Consider the following 26,292-nt stretch of genomic DNA (forward strand, 5'->3'; position numbering starts at 1 on the left):
GGTGGCACAGAAACTAGACTTTTAAGTGTGAGATTTTATTATTTTTTATTATTTCTCTTTGCTTAGATCTCTGTAAGGATCATGATGTTTCCAAGGCAACACGTTGCTTGGGGGAAATCGGAGAATATTCCCGATGCAGAGGATAACATCCAGCTAGCAGACAACGCCAGCCACGCACAGATGTCAGTGTTCAGAGGGACCCAGCTGTCTTGATTAGAATGGGAAGGTTTGGCTTTCAGAGTACAATGGTCACGCTCCCATCCAGTGGACCTGAAGACCCTTCTTCATGTGTGGAGAAAGAGCAGGCAGACAGCAGGTTGCAGGCGGTGACTCCTGGTTTATCTGTGTGTGCGGTGGCTGTCATGGCAGCTCGTTGTCTCGCTCAGGTGAAGCACACACTTCTGAGTCTCATTTCCGGTGTGCAGAGCTACTGGAGACACATTTTCTCTATTTTTCATCCCAAATATTATGAAGTCGTTCCAAGTACCAGACTGTTTTTTTCAAGAAGACTTGTTTCTTCGAAAATCTTTAAAATGTCATTACAGAGACTTTAGTGTAGAAAGCCATATAGTTACTTAATATCAACTCACCTGGCTGACCTAACCTTTATTAGTATTTTAAGCCCTCCCTTACTTTGCTCCAAGGACTGATGGACGCACACACACACACACATATACGTACATATGTATTCACACTGGGTGCACAAGGTATGATATATACATTATTTCATAAACTGCTTTCCTAATGGCTGAACAGGATGCCGTGAGGGTTTTCTCACTCTCTTGGAGTGAGGTGGTGTGGTAGTTGGCACATGCTCTGGGCCCAGCGACTCTGTGCTGGATGTGATCCTGTCAGTGAGCAGCTCTGTGACCTGGAGTTACACAGCATCTCTGGCGCCTTGAAATCTTCCTCTGTCAAGTGGATGAGACCCACAATGTTGGGTTTGCACGGCAGTGAAATATGTGAAAGACACAACTGTAACACGAAGGGCTGGCTTGTTGGGGTATCTGTTCCTGCCAGGTACCCCACAACCGGCAAGCAACAAAGAAAATCACACACAAGACTCCATAAGATTATAAACGGATTGGCCCATTAGGTCAGGCTACTTATTAGCTCTTATAACTTTTGTTACCCCATTATCCTTATCTACATTAGCCACATGGCTCAGTACCTTTCTCAGCTGGGCAGGTTACATCCTGCCTCTTCGGTGGTCTGCACAGGAGTGGCTGAGGGAGCTTCCTGCTTCCCAGAATATTCTTGTTCTCATCGCCCCGCCTCTACTTCCTGTCTGGTTGACCCACCTATACTTCCTGCCTGGCCAATCAGCGTTTTATTAAAATACACGATTGACAGAATACAGACAATTCTCCCGCACCACACAACAGAGCTGGGTGCAGTGCCCAGCGCACGGACCCCTAGAGATGCTCACTGTTGGCATCTGTCCAGGTTATGGCCTCTCTCTGCAGCACAGTCGTACTGGCTGTGTAGTGTCCCTCTGGACTGGTTCGTAAGGCCTCTTCTCTGCGTTCCCTTTGGGGTTGTGGTGTTTAATGCGGTGCAGCTCTGTCCTGTTTCGATGAACCAGACCTAGAACTGTCCTAGACCTGCTGCGTGAGGGTGGACAGCAGAGAGGAACCCGAAGGTCTCAGGGACTGCATGATGGGTGTGTGGAAAGGGAGAGCAGACTTTAGCTATGGTGCTTAGCATGTAAGAAGGGGTTCTGGCACCATGCATGAGCCTCTGGGGCCTGCTCTTGGGTCTCCTACTTTGAGCATCACAAGCACCCTCCTCAACTTCTGGAGCGCTTACTACTCAGATGTGAAATGAAGATTCTCTGAGTGCCTACCTCCTTGAGTCCTCATGAGGGTTGAATTAGGTCATTTGTCTTAATAAATATTAGATGTTATTAGAAATTGGGAGCTAGTATTTACACACACACACACACACACACACACACACACACACACACACACGATTTACACAAAGCTATACATGTTCCAATTTATTGCTGCAACAATCACTTAGTAAACTGTATATTTATTCCTTTTATTCTCTTCTGTTTCCATTGCCCCTCGCAGTGTAATAATCTTCTGATTCACAAGTTATTGTTTTAGTTTTAACCTTATTTTTCTCTGAGACAGGGCTCACTCTATACCCTATTCTAGCCCCAGACTTGCTAGACAGCTCAGATTGGCTCACCAGTATTTCTGCCTCCACTTCCTGAGTTCTGGGATGACAGGCACATCCCATCATTCCTGGTCTCAAACCCTTTCGTACCCTGCTTTTCAGCTGGAATCATAGCGGGCTCTACCTACTATGGAAGCAGGAGGAGGGTATGTGTTTCTTCCTGTTTGTTTCTGGTCACCACCAGCCATTGTCCCAGCCACCCTTCACCCCATCCCTCCACACCCCGACCCTCTGTCACTGCAGCCGTGCGGCTTCACCGGAGCAGGGGCGGCTCGTTTCAGTAGAGCAGGTGGCTCTGGCTTTCTTTCCCCACACTCACAGCAGTTTCAGCAGCCACCCCAGCCGTGAGCATTCTTCCTCAGGCCTGGCTCCATATCTGAGGGCCTCCCTTCTGCTCCTTGGGTCTCTGGCTGAGACATTGCTTCCTGATCCCTGTCCCCAGGCGGCTTCAGCATCCTCTTTGTCTTGCAGTTCTCTGATTCCTGGTGAAAAACCACTCACATCAGATAATCTCTTAGAATTCCATGTCCTGTCAGAACTTTCTTTGATATTCTCTTCAAACTCCACCCTCTCCAAATGAATCAGTTAAGAAAGGAATGTTAATTTTAGGAGAAAGCTTTGCTCTCAGGGATGGATGTGGGTGCTTTGCCTGTCCCCTGGCTCTGGACTGACTCACAGTTGCACTTTACATGACCTAGCTCACCCCAGGCCCAGACGCCCAGATGATGCCCTGGAGGTTCATCCCCTAAGTGTCTTAGCATCCACCTCAGCCGTGAGTATCCTTGGCTGCCACCAAGGACACAGGCAGAGCCAAAGCCTCTAGTGACTGATTGCATTGTGGAAACAGAGTAGTCAGCCGTGTAAGAGTGTGAGAAGAAGTGAGGGAAGGGTTAAGGCCCAGTGGAGAAAGATGGGGTTCGAGAAGGCAGCTGAAGTAGAAACTGAGAAGTTCAGTGTGCAAATGTCGCTGACAGAATGAAGGGAGAAAGCCGGTCACCAACTGCTAACAGTTTGGAGCAGGGGGAGGCAGAAGTCACAGAGACTATTAGCCAGGCTGCTGAGGGAGGTTTCCCTCTCCCTTACCTGTGGATACTAAAAGGGCAGACACAATAGGTAGGTCAACATTGCTTTCCTGCTCAGGTGGTTTCCAAACTGCCTCCCTGCTCCCTGCTGGGTTTTGCCAGAAGCCTATTTGAGACCTTTCGCTCATGACCTCCTCATTAAGATTCAGATTCAGGCCTCCCCACTCCCCCACACGTTTGTCTGTTTGCCTCTCTCCTCTTTTCTTTCCCTCCCGCCTCTCTCTTTCACACACACACACACACACACACACACACACACACACACACACACACTTTACTCATGAGGCACACTTGGCCTCAGATGAGACACTCCGTTGCAATCTACCCTTAAACCACGGTCAAGTAGGTCAAGCCAGCCAGACTTTAAGAGCACGGCGAGAAAGCAGCCCTTGCCCTCTGACCTTCAGGGGGTAGATCCCAATGTGACCAGTTGGCTTTGTTGACTCAGGGAGCCAGGTGCTGCTGCTGGCCTGGGAGCAGGCAGCAGGAGCTCTGGTGAGATGAGCTGGTGTGTCACCCCCGGGATGCCTGCTGTGGGCATCTGCCAATCCTCACCTGTGGGCATCAAGCGTTCCTGCCCTTGACCAAAAGTTTGCCTATCCTGGTTGAAAAGAAAACATACCCTTTGCTTCTTGAGAGACCATTCGGAAGGAGGGATTCCACTAAGATTCCTTGAAGCAGATGACCGTGTCATAATTTTGCTATCACAGGCAGCCCTGCTGAGAGCCAGACCCCCACTCTCCCTTGTATTAACATCGGTGTCATCAGGGCACCTGCAACAACTTGAAGAAACAAATAATAACCCGATGCTGTTCGTTGCTAGCTCCAGCCTACATTCCTATTTCACCATCCTCTCTGTTAAAGCCCTCTTCTGTCCCGGGATCCTATGTGGGATGCCACACGACAGCTTGGGAGTCTTGGTTTCTGTCTTTTCGTGGTTGTGACACCTTGAGGAATCCTGCCCGGGGATTCACAGGCATCCTTTAATTTGAGTCTGCCTATGTCTGCTGTAATTAGACTATGGATTATGGACCTGGGAGAAGATGACTGGGGCCCCCTTAGCACAGAGAGAGACAGAGAGTGACACTGTTTCCTCGGCTCATCAATGATTCTGAGTTCAGAGCTCAGGGTCTTCCTCCAGGATGGAGTCTGGATGCCAAGACCTGGATTGCTATCAGGAAGAACACAGAAGGGGTGGGTTAGGGATGGAGAGAGCATGTGTATGTGTAGGGAAGGCAGCCTAGCAGTTGCGGGTCTGACAAACCAGAAGGCTACTTTCTTCTCTGACCCTAGTGAACTTGCACACAGAACGCTGGCTGTCTTCTCTGCTACTGATGTGACAACGCCTTTGACTGTGGAGAGGCTCTTGGCAGTTTGTAGGATGACTTTGCGGGCTTGGAGACTAGATTTGACGGCATTAATCTTAGGTTCCTATTTTCTCCGAGTCTTTCTTTTCCTTATCTATGAGTTTAAGACGATGACATGGTACTTCTCATAGGATTAATTTGGGTTATTCACATAAAGCACTTGGGAAAGAGTCTTAGAGTAAGTACTACACAAATGCCATCCACCTACATCAGCATGGTTATTATTGCAAGGACTTTAAAGGGCAGAAATTATAACTGTTCTCATAGTTGTGTGGCTCCGCTGTCTAGCATGCTGGGCATGCAGAAGGAGCCCAGATGTTTGCGGAAATTTAGATTCAGGGACCCTTCAGCAAATCCAAAGTTCCTGTGACCACTTCGCATAGTGCTTTCTTGCTTGTACTGGCTGGGCTGTTAGATAAAATAAAAACAAACCAAGCCAAATCTCGGTACAAAATGCCACAGCTCCTCTGGGAAGATATGCTCATGGCAAGTCTGTTCCCATGGAATTGGAATATCATCAACTGAAATCTTCAGAAAACTGAGCAGAGCCCACCCATCCCAGAGTGTGTGCTGTTCATCTTTGATACGGCACCGGCTTCAGAGGACAAGAGCCGGGTTCCACACTGCGAGGGCACTGGGCCAGCACAGAGAAGGCTGGAAATGGTCAGTTGGTGGACATCTACCTCAGGGAAGAAGTACCAGCTTATGGTAGCTGACTCTTAATTTTTCTGGATTTTGGCAAACTAGTTATTGAACACCAAAATTGTTTTTTTAAAAAGTCAATTTATATAAACAAATTTAAAAGAAAGGTTAATGGGTCAGGAAGGCGACTCAGTCCATGAAGTGCTTTGCTGTGTAAACATTGGACCAGAGTTCAGACTCTCAGGACCCACATAATAGGTCAGGTACAACAGTGTACTTCTGTAATCCCAGTACCAGGGATGCAGAGTATGGGGACCTCTGGAGCTTGCTGGCCAGCCAGTAGCCCATCCAAGAGCTCCAGGTTCAATGACAAACCTCCTTGTCTAAAAGAACAAGGTGGAGACCAATTAAGGAAGATAACTGCCTTCAACTTCTGACCTCCACATCCATGTACACACATCCATATTCACACACACACACACACACACACACACACACACACACACACACTAAAAATCAATACGTAACGAACTATATCCAGCCTGAATATAGATAGTCAATTACGGAGTTAAAAAAAATTACTATGTAGTAGTATGTTCTTTTGTCTCCTTCACATTTAATGAATGCTATATTGGCCCTGAGGCAGTATTTACATCACAGATATGGGGTTTTAAGTGATAAAGGAGCCTTCAATACAGAGCAACGAGCAGAATCAGATTGGGGTTATGGAACATTTAAGATTAGACGCCTTCGTAACTGCATTCATTTTGGGAAATAGGGACAACAAATTAACATAGATCCTGACGTATAACACAACAAGAATCAATTCTCAGTTCTGGGATCTAGCAGTACAAAATGCAATAGATTCCCAAAGAGAACGTATTTGCTGCCATCTGTAGAGTGACTGTCCTGGTGTGTTAGAGTGTGCGAATGTAGCCCCTCCATTTCGGCCTGTGCATCATATCCTCTTTGTGGGCCTTCCAGTCTGCGTCTACTGTATTAGGATACTTGGGATGGCCTAAAAAAAAATACTCAGAACAGCAAGATAATGTCATTTGAAGAGCCTTGACTTATTCCTGTCCACAAGGACCCTTTTCCCAGGTAGGGAATCATTGCAGGGATTAATAAAAAATATCAGTACAGAACAAATGCTGTAATCAGTAATAACATAGACGAACTTGTCTTAAAATGACTGAGAGGGTGTAAGCCAGGCACACAGGAAGATTGCCCACAGGAGAATTCTTGCCATGGGGTCCTTTCTTCGGGGGTTCTGTTTCCTTGCGTGTTCACCCCCTGGCTCTTTGCCTTTTGGTTGCATGACTGCATGTGCTCACAGACACATACCCTGCTGTTGTTTGAGCTCTCCTGGAGCCACTCTCTAGTCCGCTGTTCCCAAACCACCAAAGAGAAAGCACTTTTTAACCTATTGTGCAGATCCTGGACAAGTGTGGCTTCTCAAACAAAAGTGCCTCGTGTGTGACTGACACAAAAGGTGGCCGCCTCGCCCCCAATCCCCTCTGCTCCCTTTGTCTCCTGGCCCCTCCTCCAGAGAGCTCATTGGAAAAGTTTTGTTGTCTTAGCTCAGAGGTTGGCAAACATCCCTAGGAAGACGCAGAAAGCAAATATTAAGGACCTGTCAGTCGACCTGCCTGCTGCTGCAAAAACCCAGGTCTGCTTGTGTAGCACAGGGCAACTGTGAATGGCGCCAGGTGAGAGGCATGCCTGCAGCCCAGTAAGATTGTCTGGACGCTGAAGTTGGAATTTCATAGAATTTTCACATCATAGCATCTTTAGTCCCCCACCCCCACCCCAGCCACATAAAGATGTGCAGATAATTCTTACCTTTAGGGGTACGCAGCAGGCTAAAATGGCTGTGATTGGCCCTGTGACTTACCTAGGCAATAGCACCTGACCTGTGGACGTTGGCTGTAAGGCTGTAAGATTTAAAACCCCAGACCCACAGGCTCTCAGAAAGCACCTCTCAGGCTATAAGTGCATAATTCCCATCATCATCTCTAATTACCGTTCAGTGTCCTTCGGGGTTGTTAACCACAGCCCTGGAGCTCCCGTGGCTGCAGGAATGCTGCCCTGTGTCTGCAGACCCAATCATCTCGCCTCCCTATCCAGCCCCTGCTGATTGCTGGAGTTCTTCTCCACACAGGGTAGCACCTGTCTCCAGTGACAGGCATCTACAGGGCACAGTTGGAACTCAGAAGCACAACATCAGCATACCAGAGCAATTTCAGGCTCTACTTGTCTTGGGTTGATATCAACGAAAATTAAATTTTGTGCTAATCAGTCTTAGCATTTGGTGTGCATGTCACACAGGTTTCCGATTTCTGTAAATGGTGGTTAAATTATATTTAGGCTACTTGTACGGTGCTCAAATACCAGGGACATGCTTTTTACCAACAATTACATTCGCTGGCTGACAGATGTCACCAGGAACAGACATGGCTGAGGGCAAGAGAAGGTTTTTCTTAGCAAGTCCACAGAAAATCAGAGGCTGCAGATTCATTCTGGATTAAGAAAAATAAGGCTTGATAAAGGAAGACCCCCTGAAAAATCTCTGATAGGAGCAGATGGCCCAGATGATCCAATGTCTCAGAGCACCTCTGAGTTCTACACCCAGAACAGCCTCAAGACTGCTGTCTGAGATTATTCAGCCTCTCAGAATATTCCAGTCACATTTCCTTTGGGTCCCCTAATATTATCACCACCCTCAATCAGCAGGAAGTAGCCAAGAAAACTATGTCCACATTCCCTAAAATGGATTATGGATGTTTATCTTTGTTTAGAATGTTGGTTACAAGTTGTTATGAATAATGGTCAGGAAAAAAGCTAAACAAAGGGGATTAGATTCAGAGTTCTTGTTTTTTTTTAAAAAAGGGGAAATCCTATGGGATAATGCTTTTGTACACTATAAAGATTTATCACTTATATTAGTTTAATAAAACACTGATTGGCCCGTAGCTAGGCAGGAAGTATAAGTGGGTAATTAGTCTAAGAGAATTATGGGAAGAGGAAAGGCAGAGAGTCAGTCACCAGCTAGATGTAGAGGAAGCAAGTTGAGAATGCCCTCCTGAAAAAAGATACGAAGTCACATGGCTAAACATAGACAAGAATTAGGGGTTAATTTAAGTTGTAAGAGCTAGTTATTAAAATGTCTGAGCAATAGGCCAAACAGTTTGCAATTAATATAAGCATCTGTGTGTTTCCTTGGGACTGAGCAGCTGTGAGACTGGGGGGAAGAGAAACTTCTGTCTACAGTTAAGAAGGAGACACACCTTTAGGCAGGTCTGCGGTGGCTTCTCTGGGGAAGAGTAACTAAGGAAAGACCCTACTTTGGAGTGGGTGCCACCTTCCAACTGGTGTCTAGATCTGAAGGGGTCTGAAGGAAAAGTGCAGCCTGAAGACACTGGCCTGCCTCCAGAAATGGCTGTGAAGTGGTGAGGACCATTGCTCAGGTGGTAGGGCACTTTTCTATTATAAACAAACGCTGGGTCACATCCCCCACACTGCATGTACCAGGTAAAGTCCCAGCACTCAGGAGGTAGAGGCAGGAGTCTCCACCACACAGTCCAGAGGTTTTCAGTCTTCCCAGTGATGTGACCTTTGATATACTTCCTCTGCTGTGCTGACCCCAGACCTGAAATAATTTCATTGTTACTTCACAACTGAAACTTTATGACTGTAATAAATTATAGCATAAATATCTGTGATTTCAATTGGCTTAGGTGTGAACCCAGGTAGAGAACCCCAGAAATAGTAAATTCAGGGCCAATACGGAATAATATGAGAACCCGTCTGAAAAACAAAACCAAACCAAAGATGTCCCCTCCTCTACCCAAAGACAGAGACCTCCCCATCAGGTACCCTCAGGCCCTCTGACACAAGACATGTAGGGTTATTTTCTGTAGTGCCCTCAGGCTTCACTGTTCTGAAACTCAAGACATCTCCTGCACCAGTGGGTGTGTCCAAGACACAGACTCTTCTGCTCCTCAGGGACCACAGAGTAGCAGGACAGGTGTCCTCTGCAGGATTGGCTTAAGAGCATGAAGTGGGGACCACACTGGTCAAGGCTTTCCATAAGGCCTCAGTGTTGTTTCTGTCACAGATACCCTGAGGTGAACTCAGAGGTTGCACCACTCCTGACCTGTACTTGGTGTCCCCAGGGAGTCACTGGGGAACCATGGGACATATTATACCCTGTCATTTTCCACTGCATGATGATGTTCCGAAACTGATCTGGAGGGAAGAGAGCAGAGATGTGTTTCCCGGCATACGGTACTGAAGGGTGAAGCTACAGGGGGTCTCCAGGAGGACAGCCACCATGCCCACAGGATGCCACCTGATATCTGTCACCATCAGTGCTGCCATCAGGAGCTGCACTAAGGCAGCTGTGTCCCAACTGCCAACGGGCAAGGGGTTGACATCCACTGGACATTGACACATGGCTTCCACCTGTACATGGAAATTTTGGGCTTGTAGCAGTGTGACACCACACTTGATTAAAGAAGCTGGGATTAAGTGTGAAAAGTTGGAAATTGCTTTTTTATTACAAAAGAATACATTTTTCTCAAAACGGGCTTTTAAACAGTACTGAACATAAACAGTGAATAAACTTTGATAATTATGGAACTAATAGCAGAATAAATAACATCAGAATAGCAAAACAAAAATCAAACGAACCACAAACAATATCTAAAACAAAAACCAAACAAAAATCATGCTAATTACTGAATATTGAATAGCACCTATTATAACTACGACAGGCAGTGGCTTGCCTTGGAGACATGCTAGTGAGGTAGTCACGATTTGGAGTAGATTTTTCAAGACACCTGGGTCCATTCCAACTTAAGATTTATATGTCATGTTCTCACCAAGGCTAAGTCCACTTGCTGGTAAACACAGGGTTCTGAGTAATTTTTGTCTCAGGATTTCTGTATCTCAAGTATATTTTTGATGCGTTCTTTGCTTCATGAGAACTGAGTCAGCGGACACACGGATCAGATTGGGTGTGATCACCAGGAGGTCAGCTGGAATTTCCCTCAATGGTGAGTTCACAGCTACAAGGGGTGTCTTTTTTTTGTAGGCCTTGATCCTAATGTGAAGAACATGTGTTCAAGGTGTTTGTGGCTTACTCTGGCTTACTCAGGTCTCTCAAGTGATATGATCAAAAAATTAAAAAAAAAAAGAATCAAGGCCCAGTAGCAGCCATGCTGGGTTACTGGCTTGGAAAAATCAGAGTGTATTCCACGTGGGTAACCAAAATTGAAGAAGAATATGCAGTCCTCGAATTCAGTATTGCTGGGGATGGGGCTTAGCACGTGGTTCTTGCTGGAGATCCTTCTGCAGGCGGCACTCGTCCTGGGCTGTGGCCTGTTCCAGATGAGTCTGCGGAGTTTTGGGCCTGGAAGAGGAAACCAGTTGAAACACAGCCTGGTGGGGACCTGCCATGACAGCTGTGAAGATGTTCCCTCAATCCACCTCAGCTCTGCTGGACAGTGAATGTAATCTTTTGACTGATGTCATTGTTTGCACTCAAAAGAAATAAGATCCCAGAGTAGATGGGCCTAAAACTTTTCTCAGTCTTAAACACAAGTCATAGTTTTAAATAAAATCTGTTGGTTGCCCATTCCACTAGAAAGAATAGGATATTCTCCTATAATTCAGGGATATCATTTTGTAAACAGCAACAGCATATTGATACTATGGTCAACAGCACATGAGAAATAAACGAATTGTACATGAGATATTCATCATTTTATAGATAGCCTTAAACTACCTGCAGCTTCAGTCCCTGCACAAGGGCGTGAGGCTAGCTCAGTCCTCATGCCCAGAAGGAATCTTGACCATGAACAACATGCAGAAAGTTCCTGTCATGCTAGATCAGCATTTCCTGAGACGTGTGCCTGAGAATGCTGTCCCTGTCAGGGTTCTGGGAGCAAACGGAAACTGGTGCCGTCCTTGGGACTAGACTGGGAATCTTCATCCTGGCTTTGGGAGTCGGTTACAGAACACACCTGAGAGGGTTCTGATCTTCCCTACAGCTGAGTCATCTCCCTGGGTTCATCCTGGGAAGTCCTTAACCGTCTCTATCCAGAGAACACTTTTCACAGGAAATGTGCCAGTGTTACAGAGAGCAGTTTTAAAGATGGAAATCTCTTATCTACATGGGATTTTTTTCTAAATAAAAATGAGAATTCAACAATGCCCTGTGGTGCACACATTTAAACCCAATATCTTGGAAGGCTAAAACAGGCAGCTCTCTGTGAGTTCAGGGAAAGCCTTCTGAGAACTCAGTGTTCAGAAGGGAGGAATAGAGACCAAATTCTACAGACACACTGACTATCGAACACAGAATATACTGGACAGAATTTCTTCTTTATTGGACCAGCTCAGTTCTTTGAGGTCTTTTTTCCTAGCTCTAGCTGGGAGCCTCAGAGATGCACAGAATTGATATTGACCCTGTGTCCATAGGGCCCCCTTGGCTCTATCTCCTCTTCCCAGTCTGGGTTCCTACCTCATCTGAGAGACCTGAAAGTGATGCTGCAGCCTTTTGACCAAGTGCTTTTCCTGCACGACCATTTCCCTCTGCTTCTGCAGGAACTGAAAGCTTTCTTCCAATCTCTTGAGCTCCTGTTCATTAGAAAATCGTGTTTTTATTGAGGTTTATAGACAGTCATTCATATCTAAGCACAGAGAAAGGATCCCAATAATTTGCTTGTCAGCTAGGCTGGCTAAACAAAAGCATCTGGGGAAGGAAGAAACCACTGTTTGTGGTACAGACTGACAGAAACACAGTGGTCTGCACTAGAAAATGCACAAGTTTGATGCATCACAACAAACACATTCTTATACTACACACACACGTACGTAGACTCACACACACACACACACACACACAGATACAAACACACATGCGTGCACTCACACTCAAAACCCACAAGGAGTAAGTGTTAAAAAAAGAGAAATATGGAGAAAGGGAGGTTGCAGAAAGAACCATCATGGTCGATGAACAGTTGAGCTTAGAATAACCACACCAGTTGTTTCAGAAAGTCTCACAACTCAGGATTAATTCCTTGGGAACTAAGATTATTGTGGGAAAAGTGATTTGCTTAGACAGACTATATTTGCCTGGTTAGAGAAATTCTTTCCCTATAGGCCCAAATCTCCCACCTTCCACCACCAGCTTGTCAAAAGCCCTGAGATGATCATCCAATCAACCACACATTTTTGTCTGGATGGGAGAACAGTCCAGCACCACTCCCAAAAAACAGGGCTGACAAGCTGCTACTCAGGATTCTGTTACTGTGAACCAAGAATTCAGAGAAAGCAAAGAGAACACATCGGGAGGCGGGCAGAAAAGAGAAGTCCACAGGCCACCCACATCCCTGAGTATGAGAAGCACTCTTTGGGCAATGGCACAGGGATTGTGGCTTCGAGCAGAGCAGAAAGGAAGGCTTGCCCATATTTCAGTTTTCCCTAAGACACAAACTCCCCAGAAGTCCTTGTGCATAGACACTGAAGGTATTCCCTGGATAGCATGAGGTCGGTAGCAGGAAGGGAGAATGAAAGAACAAGTTGATGGGTTAAACACTGGTGGTTGGATGGGTAGAGAGGCAGTCAAATGGGCAAATGTTACCAGAGCTTAGCCTGACTTGTTGTCGGCCCCTACCTGTTGTTGCTGTATTTTGAGGTAACTGATTTCTTCTTCTTGGTCATTATGGATCAATTTCAAATCCTCCAGGTGGTACTTCAGCACGGTCCAATCATTCTGCAATTTCCTTTCTTCCTGCCTCAGCTCATCCACCTTCTTCTTTAGCTGAGTCCTTTCCATCAGTAGTCGGCTGTGCAGATCCCTGGAAACACATTCTGCATAGTAAGGCCGTGCCAGCCTCTTCCTGCTATCCCTAATTTCCCTGGACCAGCACCCAAAAAGGTCTCATGTTTCCTGGAATAGGTAGCTAAGAGTCTGATAGAGTCATGACAGCTACACTACGGAATCCAAATGAGAGAACAGGTAATGCCAGAAATTATCAAACTACTAATGAAAACCCCAACACCTAAAAGGATCCATGTCCCTTCAGTAGAAGTAGTTCCCCAGCTGGCCTTACTGTCTATGGTGATGGGAAAACATCAGCATGTAGTGGGCAAACACCCTCCAAGGGAGGACAATGGACCTAAGCTGAGCATATTCTATTTATGGGTTCCTCAGCCCACGACCTGTAAAGAATGGGCCTGAGCTCCAGAAATTCAAGGCTGCCTGACATCCCCAAGGGTGTAAATACATTTTCTGTCTACAGGCTCCTGAGTCACTAGGACAACGGTGGCAGGGGATGACAGTCTCTTCCATACTTAGCAAAACTGAGTCCAAGAGACACAAATTAAGAGTTGTTCGCGAGAAACAGAAATGCTCGAAACAGACTTGTGGACAACCCGTCCAGAGAAAAAGGAAGTCAGAGATGGGCCATTCTACAAGTTTTGTGATCCATGTCCAGATGGACACTCACCGATAGAAGACTGTCTCCTTGTTCAGCTCCTTGAAATTCTCTAAGGTCTCGGTGTTCTCATTCTCGAAATTTTTTAACTCCATCATGATCTGTTTGTGATCCAACTTTGCCATCTCATACAAAGCATTTGGCTTATGCTTCTTGTAGGGACTAGAAAACGGGAGAAAATATCCCATGAAGATAGGCTTCAATGATCACGGGAACTCAAGTTGTATCCTGATCTATAGTAGCCCAGAGGATGAAATATTCTGTTTCCTATGTACTGGGACCCCCTGGTGCTATTAAACTTGTTATTCTGGTCTTAGGACAGCCAAGGCTCCACTAGAGATGGAGGGTACCCTGGGTGCATGAGCTCACTCAATAGGACTAGATGGTCAGTCTAGTTCTCTATGCTACCAGGAGTCTGTGTCACATGTCTCTGTAACGAGACATTGCAATGACATCTCTCCTGTTTCAGAACACTGATTCTGAGTCCTGGTTGACAATCCATGAACAGTTAGAGCACATTATTCTGGTTTGATTCCTAAGAGCAGGGCAGTGATATAAACTCCCCTAGGGATTCCTAGGTGCCACCAAGGTGAGCACATGGGACACAAGCAGACCTGCTTTAAGTGGGGCTCCCAGGGCTCAACACTGACATCTTCTGGACAGTGGAAGAAAAATATGTACACATATCTACATGAGAGAATAAGGGGAGCTACAGAGACATAGTGAGGGTCAGCATCATCCATTGGATGCTAAGGAGATGCATGGTGCCCTATTGTCTAAGAGTATAATGGACAAAACTAGAGAGAAACAGCAAGGAGCCCCAGCACTTCCAGTTATACACTGAGATCTCCCAAGTCAACCCAGGCCCCTCCAGGTGCTAGCAGGTCATCCAGCACACAATCCCATGCCAGGAAAGTAGAGACTCCCCCAAAACTAAGAGAAGGCAGTAATAGCTCATGCAAGCCACCTTTGTAAGTCATGTCCTCTCCAAATACATGCTAGGAACTCCACAGTACTGGCCTCAAACCCTGAGTTGTGTGATTTGACCAGAGGCCCAGCTTTTCATTTGGAGAGAGTCAAAGTGTCAGAGGCCAAATCTCATGTCCCCCTCACATTTCATGTCTGCCTGTCCCCTGAGAAGAATTTAGGACATGAGGTTTGGAACAGCCTCCTAGAAATAAAGATCTTCAAAGGAAGAAGGTGAGGGTGACATTGCCACAGCCCCATGAAGGTTGAAAGAATGGATACCTATTGTCCACGGCTCCTTCAGTGAGGATCATCAGCCGGTCTTTCAGGTCATTTCTTTCCCTGGTCATCTGTTGCAGCTCTGTGGTCATCCTCTCCTCCTCCTTCTTCATCTGCTTCTCGCTTAGGAGCATTGAATGGGATGCTGTCTCTGTAGAGGTTTCTGTGTGTAGGCAGAAAACAAGTGAAATTGCAAAGAAAAAAGGCATCAAAGATGGACAGACCACCCTGAGGATTAAACAAAAAACCATGTCTGGAACCAAGTGACAGCCAAAATATACTAGGCCCGGCTGACATGACCCCTGTGTGAACCTCAACTCTTCCATCACTCTAGTGATGTGGCTATGTAAGCAGCCAGGGCTTTCCCCAGTCTCCCTACAAATTCTTCAGGTGGCTACAGAGACCACCTTTTCAGGCATATTCACAGAAGAACAGGATGTAGCATGGTGTAGGGCCCTGAAGCCTGCTGTGATGTAGAAGCCAGGAGAGAAATGGCAGAGTGCACAAGCACTCAGGTGTTGTGAGTAGCCCGGGTCTCATTGTTAATCAATCTAAGCCCATGACTGTGGATTGGAAAGTCATGTAGGGTTCCATCATGGTCAAGAGACTCACCTAGTCACCCATTGACAGCTCAGATCATTGAGGCTAGCAGTCAGTAGTCATTTTCTGCCCTTCCCATAACTCTGATAGAAGTTTGGTCAGCTTTGATCTAACTGCCACCCTCAACTGCTGATTCAGAACCCTAAGGGGTCACTGTCAAGGAAAGGAGGTCAGAGGAATTCTGCTGAGCAGACTGCTGATCAGTCTGAGGATGAAAGGTCTTGGCCAGGAGCACATTTGTCTCCATGGTAACAGTGTTAGACTGCCAGTGAATCTAAAGGCAACTACTACAGGTGCAGTGTAGTGATGCCTGCCCAAAACTGGGGACACATTAGTCCCTCCCTGACACCTGCTGGTCTTTCTGTCTCAACATTACACCCCAAACCACAGCAAAGGTAAGAGCTAAGTGGTGGTCCCAACACAACAGCTTTGGTCTTCTAAGCCTCTTGCTCAGGAGGTGGACAAACTAATGTCCTGGAATCCTTGACTTTCAGGAAGTATGATAAGCAGAGATGTCCAGTTTCGCCTCTGAGGCTCCAGCTCCCCTGTGCCACTATTGGAAATCCCACCTCAAGTGCACCTACTTTGACAATCACCCCATTTCCAGCCCATGACTCACTAGGCCTTTTCCAGAAGTGAACAGCAGCTTCCTTCTGCCTCTCTCTGGTCTCTGGACCTTTTCCATTCTGTCTCCCAAATAGGCAACACCTCAGTCTTGAGAACATGACTAATGCTCTACCCTCTAGGGACTGAGGAATGTCCTAATGGCAGTTGGTGTTGCTACAACACAGGTGACATCATGGGATTCCAAGAGATCTCCAGGGTACAGTAGAATGTCCAGAGATGGGACCGCTGATGTCATGGGGAACAGCATTTGCCTCCCTGCTAACGAGATTTCCTAACTGACCAGAAGCCCAGCTTACCTTTCCAGAAGCCTCTCTGGAAACACAGAGGAAGCAAATCAGCACCTGCTCTTCCAAACCCAATGCCCCATTAGCTTTATTGGAAGACCCATGACATTTCCCATGTTGAGAACTGAGATAATATTTTAAAAGATTTCTGAGAAACGTCTCATTCTTTCTTCAAAACCCTCGACTCATCAATACGAGGAATTAAATATTCCCAAGAAACTACTTTAAGATGAACATAAATGAGGAAAGTTTACCTTCCTCAAGAAAGTGTTAGAAAGCACATTAAGGAAGAACCTGCTGGCTGGGTACTGTGTGAGCCTTGGGTTAATGGTGCTGTCTTGGATACCACATGATTTACTTTAGAAAATTGCCCCTGGATTTCTACGCACATAGAGAATGCACCCATCAGGGTGTTGACAACAGTGTGATGATCCATTGGCAGAGGAATCTACAATAGTGGGTCCACCAAGAGAAGAAGCCCACAGGCTGAATGTAGTGCTCTCTTCTTGCTCCAAAGACAACAATGCAGGACAGTTGCAGGTCTCAGTGCGTTACAGTGAGATTCTGAATAGTGGGAAAATAATCAACAGACATGCCTCAGTTGCAGAGTGGCTGCCTAGGATGTAGCAATTGTTGGGTTCAATGACCACTGCTGTCCTCACTGGTCTTGATGGCCCCACTTGTAATCTTACCATCTGTGAAGTAGAAGCAGGACGATCAGAGCTCAAGGTGAACCTGCAAAGCCAGTGTGAGTAAAGCATGGGAGACATGAGACCCTGTCTCAATCAATAAAACACTAACGCACCCTACCTCCAAGGCCTCACCTAACAATCCTTTCTTTCTGTAAGGGCATTTCAGATGGACTTTCTGTAACCTATGGTCTCTATTTCACAACTTAACCACAGCATCCTGAGTGCTGGACTCGCAGCAGCATACTGATCCCCCGGAAGTCAGCTCCTTTGCAGTCGTCCTGAGTTTTAGTCAGATGGGTACGAGCAGGCTTCCCAATGTACCCAGATAGGAAATTGATTGAGTCCTCAATAAAACCAGGAGTTCTAGATGGTTCAGCACATAGCATGGTGCAGAGCAGTTACAATCCTGGCCTGGGTCTAGAGTCCCTGGGTGGTTCCTGGTTGAGTCTTGTCCCACCTGCCACATGGTATAGCTCAGAGCTGTTCCTGTCTGGCAGCCCAGGCACAGCCCATTTCTTCCTGTGCCCCATGAGACTCTTATTATCTCTTATACCCTTCCCCACCACACATTTATTTCTTCTATTGTTAATTTCCCAAGCCGGCCATCTTTTAGTGAAGAACAAGTTTGTGGCAAAGATTTCCCAGAAAATTCTAAAAAGAAACAGATGTGAATGTCCCTTGGCTCATGGATATCACTGATGCGACTGCTCACCCTAGGAGGGAGCTGTCACTGTGGAAGGTGTAACATGACAGAGCCTGCTTGGCGGGGTATCTGTCCTGCCCAGTACCCCACAACCGGCAAGTCCCAAAGAAAATCACACACAGGACTCCATAATGTTATAAACAGATTGACCCATTACCTCAGTCTTCTTATTAACTAATTCTTACATCTTATGGTAACCCATAATTCTTGTCTGTGTTAGCCATGTGGTTCAGTACCTTTTCCAGTGGGGCAGGTTACATCTTGCTTCTCTGTCATCTGGGCAGGATTGTGGAGGGAGCTTTCTGCTTCCCAGAATACTTCCATTCTCTTTGCTCCACCTTTACTTCCTGTCCGGTTGTCCTGCCTATACTTCCTGCCTGGCCAATCAGCATTTATTTAAAATATGATTGACAGAATACAGACAAATCTCCTGCACCAGAAGGTCACACCAGGAACAGGACAATGATGTTGGAAAAATACACTAAATTCTAAAGGAGACATACATTCATCCTCCCTTCTTCCTTCCTTGGCTTATTTTACCCATTTGTACTTATTATGCCTTCCCATAGGACCTTCTCCTTACCTGTGCTTGTTATGTGTCACCTGGTAATTTTCTTTTTTTTAGGTACAGGTTCTCAGGTAGTCCAGACTGAGCGCTAATTTGCAACTAAGGATAATCCTGAGCTACTGCTTTTCTTCCATCTACCTCCTTAGTGCTGGCATTCCCAGTGTGGACCATCACACCCAACTTACATAGTGCTGAAAACCAAACCCAGAATGTCATTCATACTAGGGAAGGACTGTCCCAACTAAGGCTCATCTGTAGACACTCACTGGTTATGTGCTAATGTCCAGGAACATGTCCTGCCTGACATTAAATCTTGTTGTGAATTCAGAGTGAGCTTATTAACTTTCAATATTGCAAGTGCATATACAACATTTTAGAAGGAACTATTATGGTTTATATCTATTAAGAAGCTTAGGAGCTAAAGGCTTTGTCACTGGAAGTGACTCTGTGTGCTGTGATTACCATTAATGAACAAAGAAATTTCCTCTGACCATTTATAGTGCAGAACTTAGGTACATTGGGAAGATGGAACTGAATGCTGGGAGGAAGAAGGTAGAGTCAGAGAGATGCCATCGAGCTGCCACAGTCAGACATGCTGAATTGTTGCCGGTAAGCCACTGCCACGTGGCAATATACAGATTAATAGAAATGGGTTCAATTAAGATGTAAGAGTAAGCCAATAATAAGCTAGAGCTAATGGACCAAGTAGTGATTTAATTATTATAGCTTCTGTATGGTTAATTCCTGGCTAAGTTAGCAAGTGGCCAAGATAAATAACCAGCCAACCCCCCCCCTCCCTGCGAGGTTCTGGAAACTTCAGGAGGTGTAGCCTACCTAGAGGAAGTATATCTTTGAGGGAATGTGTTTGGTGGCAGGGTCTTGTCCTCGAGTCCTACTTCTGTCTCTCTCTGTCTCTCACTCTCTCTCTGTCTCTCCCTCTCTTTATGTCTCTCTCTCTTTACCTCCATCCTTTTCTCTCTCTGCCTCGTTCCCTTTCTCTCTCTCTTTCTCTGTTTATCCTCCTTTTCTCTCTCTCTCCCTCCCTCTCTCTGTCTCTCTCTCTTTCCTGGCTGTGGTGAGCAGATCACTTTTCTTTCACTGTGATAAAATGTTTCCTTATAGGAAAAGGGACATGGGTCCTTCTTGTAAAGGACAGCAGTCAGGCGAAATTAATCCTGCCCCCTTAAGATGTTTTCATGGGGGGTGCATTCCTGCCACAGTAATAAAACGTGTAAGCAACTGACATAAATGTAGTAAAAATTTGTTAAAGCTTCATTTTAAATGCCAGATAATAAACTCCATAGGGCAACAAAGCATGTGGAGACAAAGCAGTTTGGGACACTGGAGGGTTGTAGAGACTAAATTGATTTAACTTCATGCCTCTGTGATGTTCACTGTCTGAGATGAAGCTTAATGCTCAGAGAAGCTCTCTGCCTTTGCATGGGGCACCAGTTTTTGTAAAATGGAAGAGCTTCATGGAAGGGCAGGTGACAGGAACATGCTCACAGCTGTCTCTCTGACTGGCATTTAGCGATGCCAGTGAGTAGAGTGAGTGGTCTAAGAGGAGACCTTCCCAATGCAATGTGTACCCTGCATCTCGTCAGATGGCGCTTGTGAAGACATCTGTTATGTCCTCCTACACTCAATGGCCTCCCTTAACTCTGTTCATGATCGGCGATGCCCTTTTCTTATTCAACAGGTTTTGTTCATGAGGACTTTTGGTCTCACTGAACTGTCATGATCTCTTTAGGGCAGATCTCAGGGACTGGTGCATGTTCAAAAGAAGTTCAAATGGTTTCTAAGAACAAGGAAATTGTCAATTAATGGCTTGTTTTCATTTATGTGCTTTGGGTGAACCTCAGTCCTTTGAGTACCTCGCTAGCCTGATATGGGCACAGTCTATCAGAGCTGGTATTCCCTAACATTAGAGCCCCAGATCCAAACTCAGACTCCAGGGTTCAAATCTAACTCTGCCAGTTTACAAGCTCTGTAGTGTTGGAGCAGACAGTTCCACCTTTATGATAAGTAAGTATTGATCTCCACTTCAATTCCCCTGGTACAATTCACCCAGTATTTCTTCTAAATTGCACTGACTACAGCTTGTAAAGTATTACTTACCAGTGAGGAAGCACTGCTCTCTGGAGCTAGAAACACCATCTGGAGCAGTGCCTGGAACATTTCAGGAGCCTGATAAAAGAATTCCCTTCCTATTCTTCCTGATTCCAGGACTTTATGGACCTCAAGCAGTTGGTGCCAATGGGGTCTAGAAAGGCACAGAACAAGGATAGAGATGTTCCTTTTGAGAGATACTGGACCTGAATCCACATGGGAGATGACTGAACCTGGGTATAGGAGTGCGAGGCAGTGGAGTCGGGAAGGTCTTGCTGAACAAGGTCACATTTGAAGAACAGCCTGATTGTTTGGAAGTATGTGGAAAATGCGGGACTAGAAAGGGAATCAGATGGAACTTTTGTTCTCCACAGGCCCACAGTCTGGTGAAAAACACCCAGGCGATGCTCTGGCCAGATATCAGAGCATCTCACTATGCTCTCCCTGCTCCCTCCTCACGCTGTCAGTCAGCACATGTGGTCCACTCCCCAAGGGTGACACAGTTCAGTACCCACAGAATTCAGGGTGGCATTGGGTATTAAACATGGGAGTATGGGTGCAGTAGTATAGTAAGAACAGTGCAATGACAGAGAACCGGAGGGTTCCCAACATCATCTAGAGATTCTGATCTAGAGATTCTTTGCCCCCAGGCTGCAGGAGGCAAGAATGAGAGACTTGCCTGTTTGGATATTTGTCGATGCCATGATGGGCCTGAAGGAGACCTTGTATACCTGTCCTGATGAGACATGGATATCCAAAGAGAGGGCCTTCAAACCCACCCCTTTTTGCAGTACAACCAGCTTTGTAGGGGAGCCAGAGTGATCTCTGGAAACCCATGGGATAAGAGTCACATCAGCACAGGCCTGAGGAGAGCCGTCAGCTCCCAGCAGGGGCAGTGAGAGCATCCAACTGCAGTAGGGCTAGCACAGGGAACAGAAGGAGAGAATGAAATGCCTAAGGAAGAGTCTGAGGTTCTCTAAAGACACTGAACCAAGTATAAATCAAGAGAAATTGGGACAACCACACAACAGGAAACAGTTTGAAGAAGAAAATCAAACAAGACAAAAAATCAGTATAAAATAACCATTAGACAGGGCATATAGATTAAGTTAGGATCTTTGAATTAGAAAAATTCCCCAGATTACAGAACAAAGCCCAAAAGACAAAGCCAAAAGTAGAAATAATGAAAACAACAACAATAATAATATTATTATTATAATATCCAATAAAGCAGTACTATGCTGCCAAGATCATTAGAAGGAAGACAAGCGAGAACAGAATGAAAAAAGAGATAGCAGTTAAGGAGAAAATCTTTTTTAATTAATTAATTTAAAAAGAAAACAATTATTTTTCATTTTACATTTCAATCCCAGTTCCCCCTCCCTCTTCTCCTCCACTTCCTTCTACCTTGCCCTGCTTGTTCCATCCCCAATCCTATCCTCAGAGTGGGTAATGCACACTGTTTGGGGATTGTCCATGGCCCTCCCTACTATATGTAGGCTGGGCAAGTTAAGCATCCAAAGAGAATAGGTTCCAAAAAGTCAGTATAAGCAGTAGGGATAAATCCTGGTGCCATTGCCAGTTGCTCTGCAGTGTGTCCCAGCCACACAACTGTCACACACATTCAGCGAAACTAGTTTGGACCTATGCTGGTTGTTTTTCTGTCCAGAATTAGTGAGCTCCTATTAGCTCAGGTAGACTGTTTCAGTGGGTGTCCCCATCATGGTTTGACCTCTTTGCTCATATTCTCACTCCTCCTACTCTTCAGTTGGACTTTTGGAGCTCAGTCCAGTGCTCTGATGTAGGTCTCAACCGCCTCTTCCATCAGTTGCTGGATGAAGGTTCTATGGTGTTATTTAAGATATCCATCATTCTCACTACAGGACAAGCAAGTTCTGGCACCCTCTCTTCTCTTGTTTAGGATCTTAGCTGGGGTCATTCTTGTGTATTCCTGGAAATTTCTCCAGATCCAGGTCTCTTGCTAGCTCCATAATGACTTCCTCAACCAAGATATCTCTTTCCTTGCTCTCCATCTCTGTCCTTCTTCATCTCACCTATCCTGTTCCCTCAAGTTCTCCTCCCCCTTTCCCTTTTCCCTCACCTTCTCTTTCTGTCCTCCCTACTCCCCCTACCTCCATGTCCCAATCTTACAGGTGATTTGTCTGTTTTCTAAGGAGAAAATCTTAAACAGACTTTAACAAATGAGTTATGTGACTGGGAATGTGAAAGTCTCAATTTTTATCATTATTAATATATCATTTGTGTCAGTTTTACATGAATTTTATCAAGCAACATATACACATGTTTATATTATAATTTCAAATATATATATATAAAATGATCCTTTCACATTTACTATTTCTTTTATTAATGGCTATTTAATATTTCCCATATATATATACACACACATATATATATTGTACAGATATACCACATATAAGACTACACATTAGATTATATATGCATATATGTATAGCCTTATACTTTAAACTAGTAAAAAAATTCAGCACCATCTTAAACAGGAAAAATAAACCAGTCATAAAGAAAAAAAAATAATCCAGTCATAAAGAAAGAGAATGGCTTTCTTTGGCATTAAATTCACGTGAAATCCCAACCCTAGAGTGCGACAGAGGAAGATTTGTGTACTTAGAAAAGCAAAATTAAAGACTTCGGTCAAACAATAATAACTTCATAAAGAACTTCTTCAATCAGTTAAGAAGAAATTAGAGCAAGACATCCCAGCAAGAGGAAGCTAAACACCCTGAAGCATGCAGAGGACAAACCCACAAGACATTCCCGGGGTCTGATGCGGGACGTGGGTAAGGTTCACCTGTGCATCAGGCTTGTTCTGTTCTGTTGTGCTTAGAGATGTTTGGTTCCTTAGCTGGAGTATGAACAGTTCTCATGCAATTGGGGACAAATGGGTGCCTTTCAAGAGCAGAAGTGTGAGAGTTGCACACACCCTTATTAACACTTGTGCAAGGGCTCTGGATGAGAGGAGACCTCATGGAAGCTGCACATTATATCTGGCTTGAGTCCTGAACTGGGCCATTTCCACTTCCTTTCCCGAGGAAATCTATATCTTGAGAAGAGTAAACCAACTTGAGATGGAGGTGTAGACTCTCTCAAGGGTCTCTCAGTATTAAGAGCTGCAGACTAGATCATGAAATAATGTCCTGCCTGCTTCCTTCCTGCTCCTTATAAAGTACAGAGTTTGTGGAGCAAAAGTAAGCCAGGGAGTTTTGGTGAAGGAATTTGCATTTGGACACATGGAGGTGAGAAGCCACCAGGCAGCACTGTGTAAATGGGGACTGACCTTTGAGCAGCATTAGGGAGAAGCCAGGCTGGTGAGTACAAGGGCTAAGTGCTCCTTGACTCTGCATTGCCTTCCCGTGGTCTGTGCTGTCTACCTTCCCTGGGTTCAGCAGCAAGCCAAGGCCATCAGAAAGACTCTGCCCACACTCATGTGGAGCTGCTCACCTGAAACTCTCTGCTGTCCCCTGAAGTGGTGCCTGTCAGAGGCAGTTCTCAGCTAGAGGTCACTCTATCCCAGTGGTTCTCAACCTTCCTAATGCAGCAACTCTAAATAAAGTTCCTCATGCTGTGGTGTCCCCAACCATAACATCATATTCTTTGCTACTTTGTAACTCAATTTTTAATGCTGTGAATCTTAATGTAAATATCTGTGTTTTCTGATGCCCTGAGATGCCCCTGTAAGAAGCACGTTTGAACCCGGGTTCAGAAGCTCTGCTCTATCCTAATAACATGCTGAGAAATCGCGTATCTTTCAACAATGTCATTTACATCTTACATCTCAAGTGATGCTGTGCAAAAATGCAAAACACACAGGGCTTATATTTGCTACTTTCTGTGAAGAGCAGCTTAGGAAAGGGAGACTTAACTGTCGCTGAGGTTTTCATAATGAGGCATGATGGTGGACATACAGTCATCTGGTCACAGGGCAGCTGCACTCCAAAGCAGAGCACAGACAGGAAGTAGGTCAGGGCTATCAAGCCTCAAGGCTGGCCCAGTGACCCACTTCCTTCAGTAAGTCCCTATAGGTTCTGCAGCCTGTCTAAACAGTGCCCCCTTCTGGGGACTAGGTGTTCAAACTTGTGGCCAGACACCTGACTCACAGCAGGCCTGGAATGAACCAGAAACATTCTAACATACAATATGAACTCCTTTCCTTTATGAAGATGTTACTGAGAATTCAAATGTTCAGATTCTCTGCTGGTAAAACCCCGAGTAAAAATACCCACAATATCTTCCTTTTTTATTTCCTTTTCTGCCGATTTGGAGACAGAAAATCTCACCGATACTTAGTCATTCTGAATTTCTGCCTCTGTGATTTCAGGTTCTATTAGCTTTTATTAAAATGATTGAAACCACCTTAGCATTAACACCTTCACATTTCAATTCAACAAAGCTCAAACCCCTCCTATATACCAGTGAACTTTTCTCTAATTTATTTAATATTTAGGGACAAGCTCTCATTATTTGCTCTGACTGTTCTGGAACTCACTATGTAGCCCAGGCTGGCCTCTAACTCACAGAGATTCACCCCTCTTTGCCTTCTGAGTACTGGGATTAAAGGCATATTCCATTTCAACAGGTCCTATTTTTAATTTTTTGATTATTTTGAACATAACTTTATTATGTTTCTATAAACAGAAATTGGGACACGAAAACCAGCAAGATCATACCAGTGAATCATTTGTAGTGACAGCAGCAGCCTTATATTTGATATTCAGGAAGTAAACAACTGTGTTCCCAACAGATAAATTCAATCTAAACAAAGCTAAGGTATGTTCTAACTTCCACATTCACACGGGAGCCCATTCATCACCTTCAGCATCCAAGAAAAGCACACATTCTGCATAGCTGCATGAGGTGGCCTACAGGGACATCACAGGACAGTTGGCTGCAAAGCTGGACCTCTGATGATGCAGGCGTCCATCCCCACTTTCTCACAGACCATCATCCTCATCCTGGAGGGCAGACATTTGAGCAACCTCTAAATCATAGGTGCACTGTGTTGCCAAAGCTGGGTCCATGACCAGGTAATATGGGGTGGGTCAACAGCAGGCATGGCAAGAAACTCCATGTTAGGATCTCCGGAGAGCTTCTGAGGCCTTCTGCAGATATTCTAGATGCACACTACCATAGCAGCCAATAGGGGGAATTAAGACAAAAGCAAGCTCACACCTTGAAATAATGACTGACCAGAAATGTCAAGGCCAGTGCTGTGCTTTTTCCCAACCAAAACTCAGCATGGAGGTGATGTAAGCAGTGCCTCACGGAAGGATACAGGAACTGCACTGCTCATCTGGAGAGCAGGCTGATATAAAGGTGGTCCAGTTCTCTCAACTGCCTCTCCTGCATCCTCATCACCATGTGATCTCACTCCCAGTACTCTTGCTACTGATGGGCCTGGCTGCTGTAGTGGAGCCAGAGAGTCTGGAGACAGGCCAAGCAGATGGGAGTTACCAAGTCACAGGCTTTTACACTTCAAAATCTGTGAACGACCAAACTTCTTCTTATAAAGCGTTCAACCTTCGATATTTTATTCAACAACATAAAGCAAGCTAAGACAGCCAATGAAAAGTTATGTCTTTTTTATGTAAGCAAAAGAAGAATAAATGAGATAAATATGTTTATCTCACTATGTTTCTCTAAGGT

General features: G+C 45.3%; 1 protein-coding gene across 1 annotated transcript; it reads right to left on the minus strand.

Moving 5' to 3' along the window:
• Positions 1–9,813: 9,813 nt before the first annotated feature.
• On the minus strand, positions 9,814–16,403 carry LOC148118187 (disks large homolog 5-like). Its single transcript, XM_087901248.1, has 6 exons — positions 16,247–16,403; positions 15,031–15,190; positions 13,795–13,944; positions 12,960–13,143; positions 11,805–11,920; positions 9,814–10,691 (listed from the first exon to the last, which is right to left on the minus strand). Exons 1-6 carry the CDS (start codon positions 16,350–16,352, stop codon positions 10,580–10,582), a joined length of 828 nt encoding a protein of 275 aa, XP_087757374.1. The 5' UTR covers positions 16,353–16,403; the 3' UTR covers positions 9,814–10,579.
• Between the last annotated feature and the right edge of the window lie 9,889 nt (positions 16,404–26,292).

This window comes from Myodes glareolus, chromosome 24 (assembly GCF_982192425.1).
Source record: "Myodes glareolus chromosome 24, mMyoGla1.1, whole genome shotgun sequence".
Taxonomy (NCBI): domain Eukaryota; kingdom Metazoa; phylum Chordata; class Mammalia; order Rodentia; family Cricetidae; genus Myodes; species Myodes glareolus.

Coding starts and splice junctions, on each gene's coding strand:
- LOC148118187 (XM_087901248.1), bottom strand. CDS start 16,352: ATGTTCTCAAGACTGAGGTGTTGCCTATTTGGGAGACAGAATGGAAAA. Junction 15,191..16,246: donor TCACTTCTGGAAAAGGCCTA/GTGAGTCATGGG, acceptor GCCTACACACAG/AAACCTCTACAGAGACAGCA. Junction 10,692..11,804: donor TTTCAGGTCTCTCAGATGAG/GTAGGAACCCAG, acceptor TTCCTCTTCCAG/GCCCAAAACTCCGCAGACTC.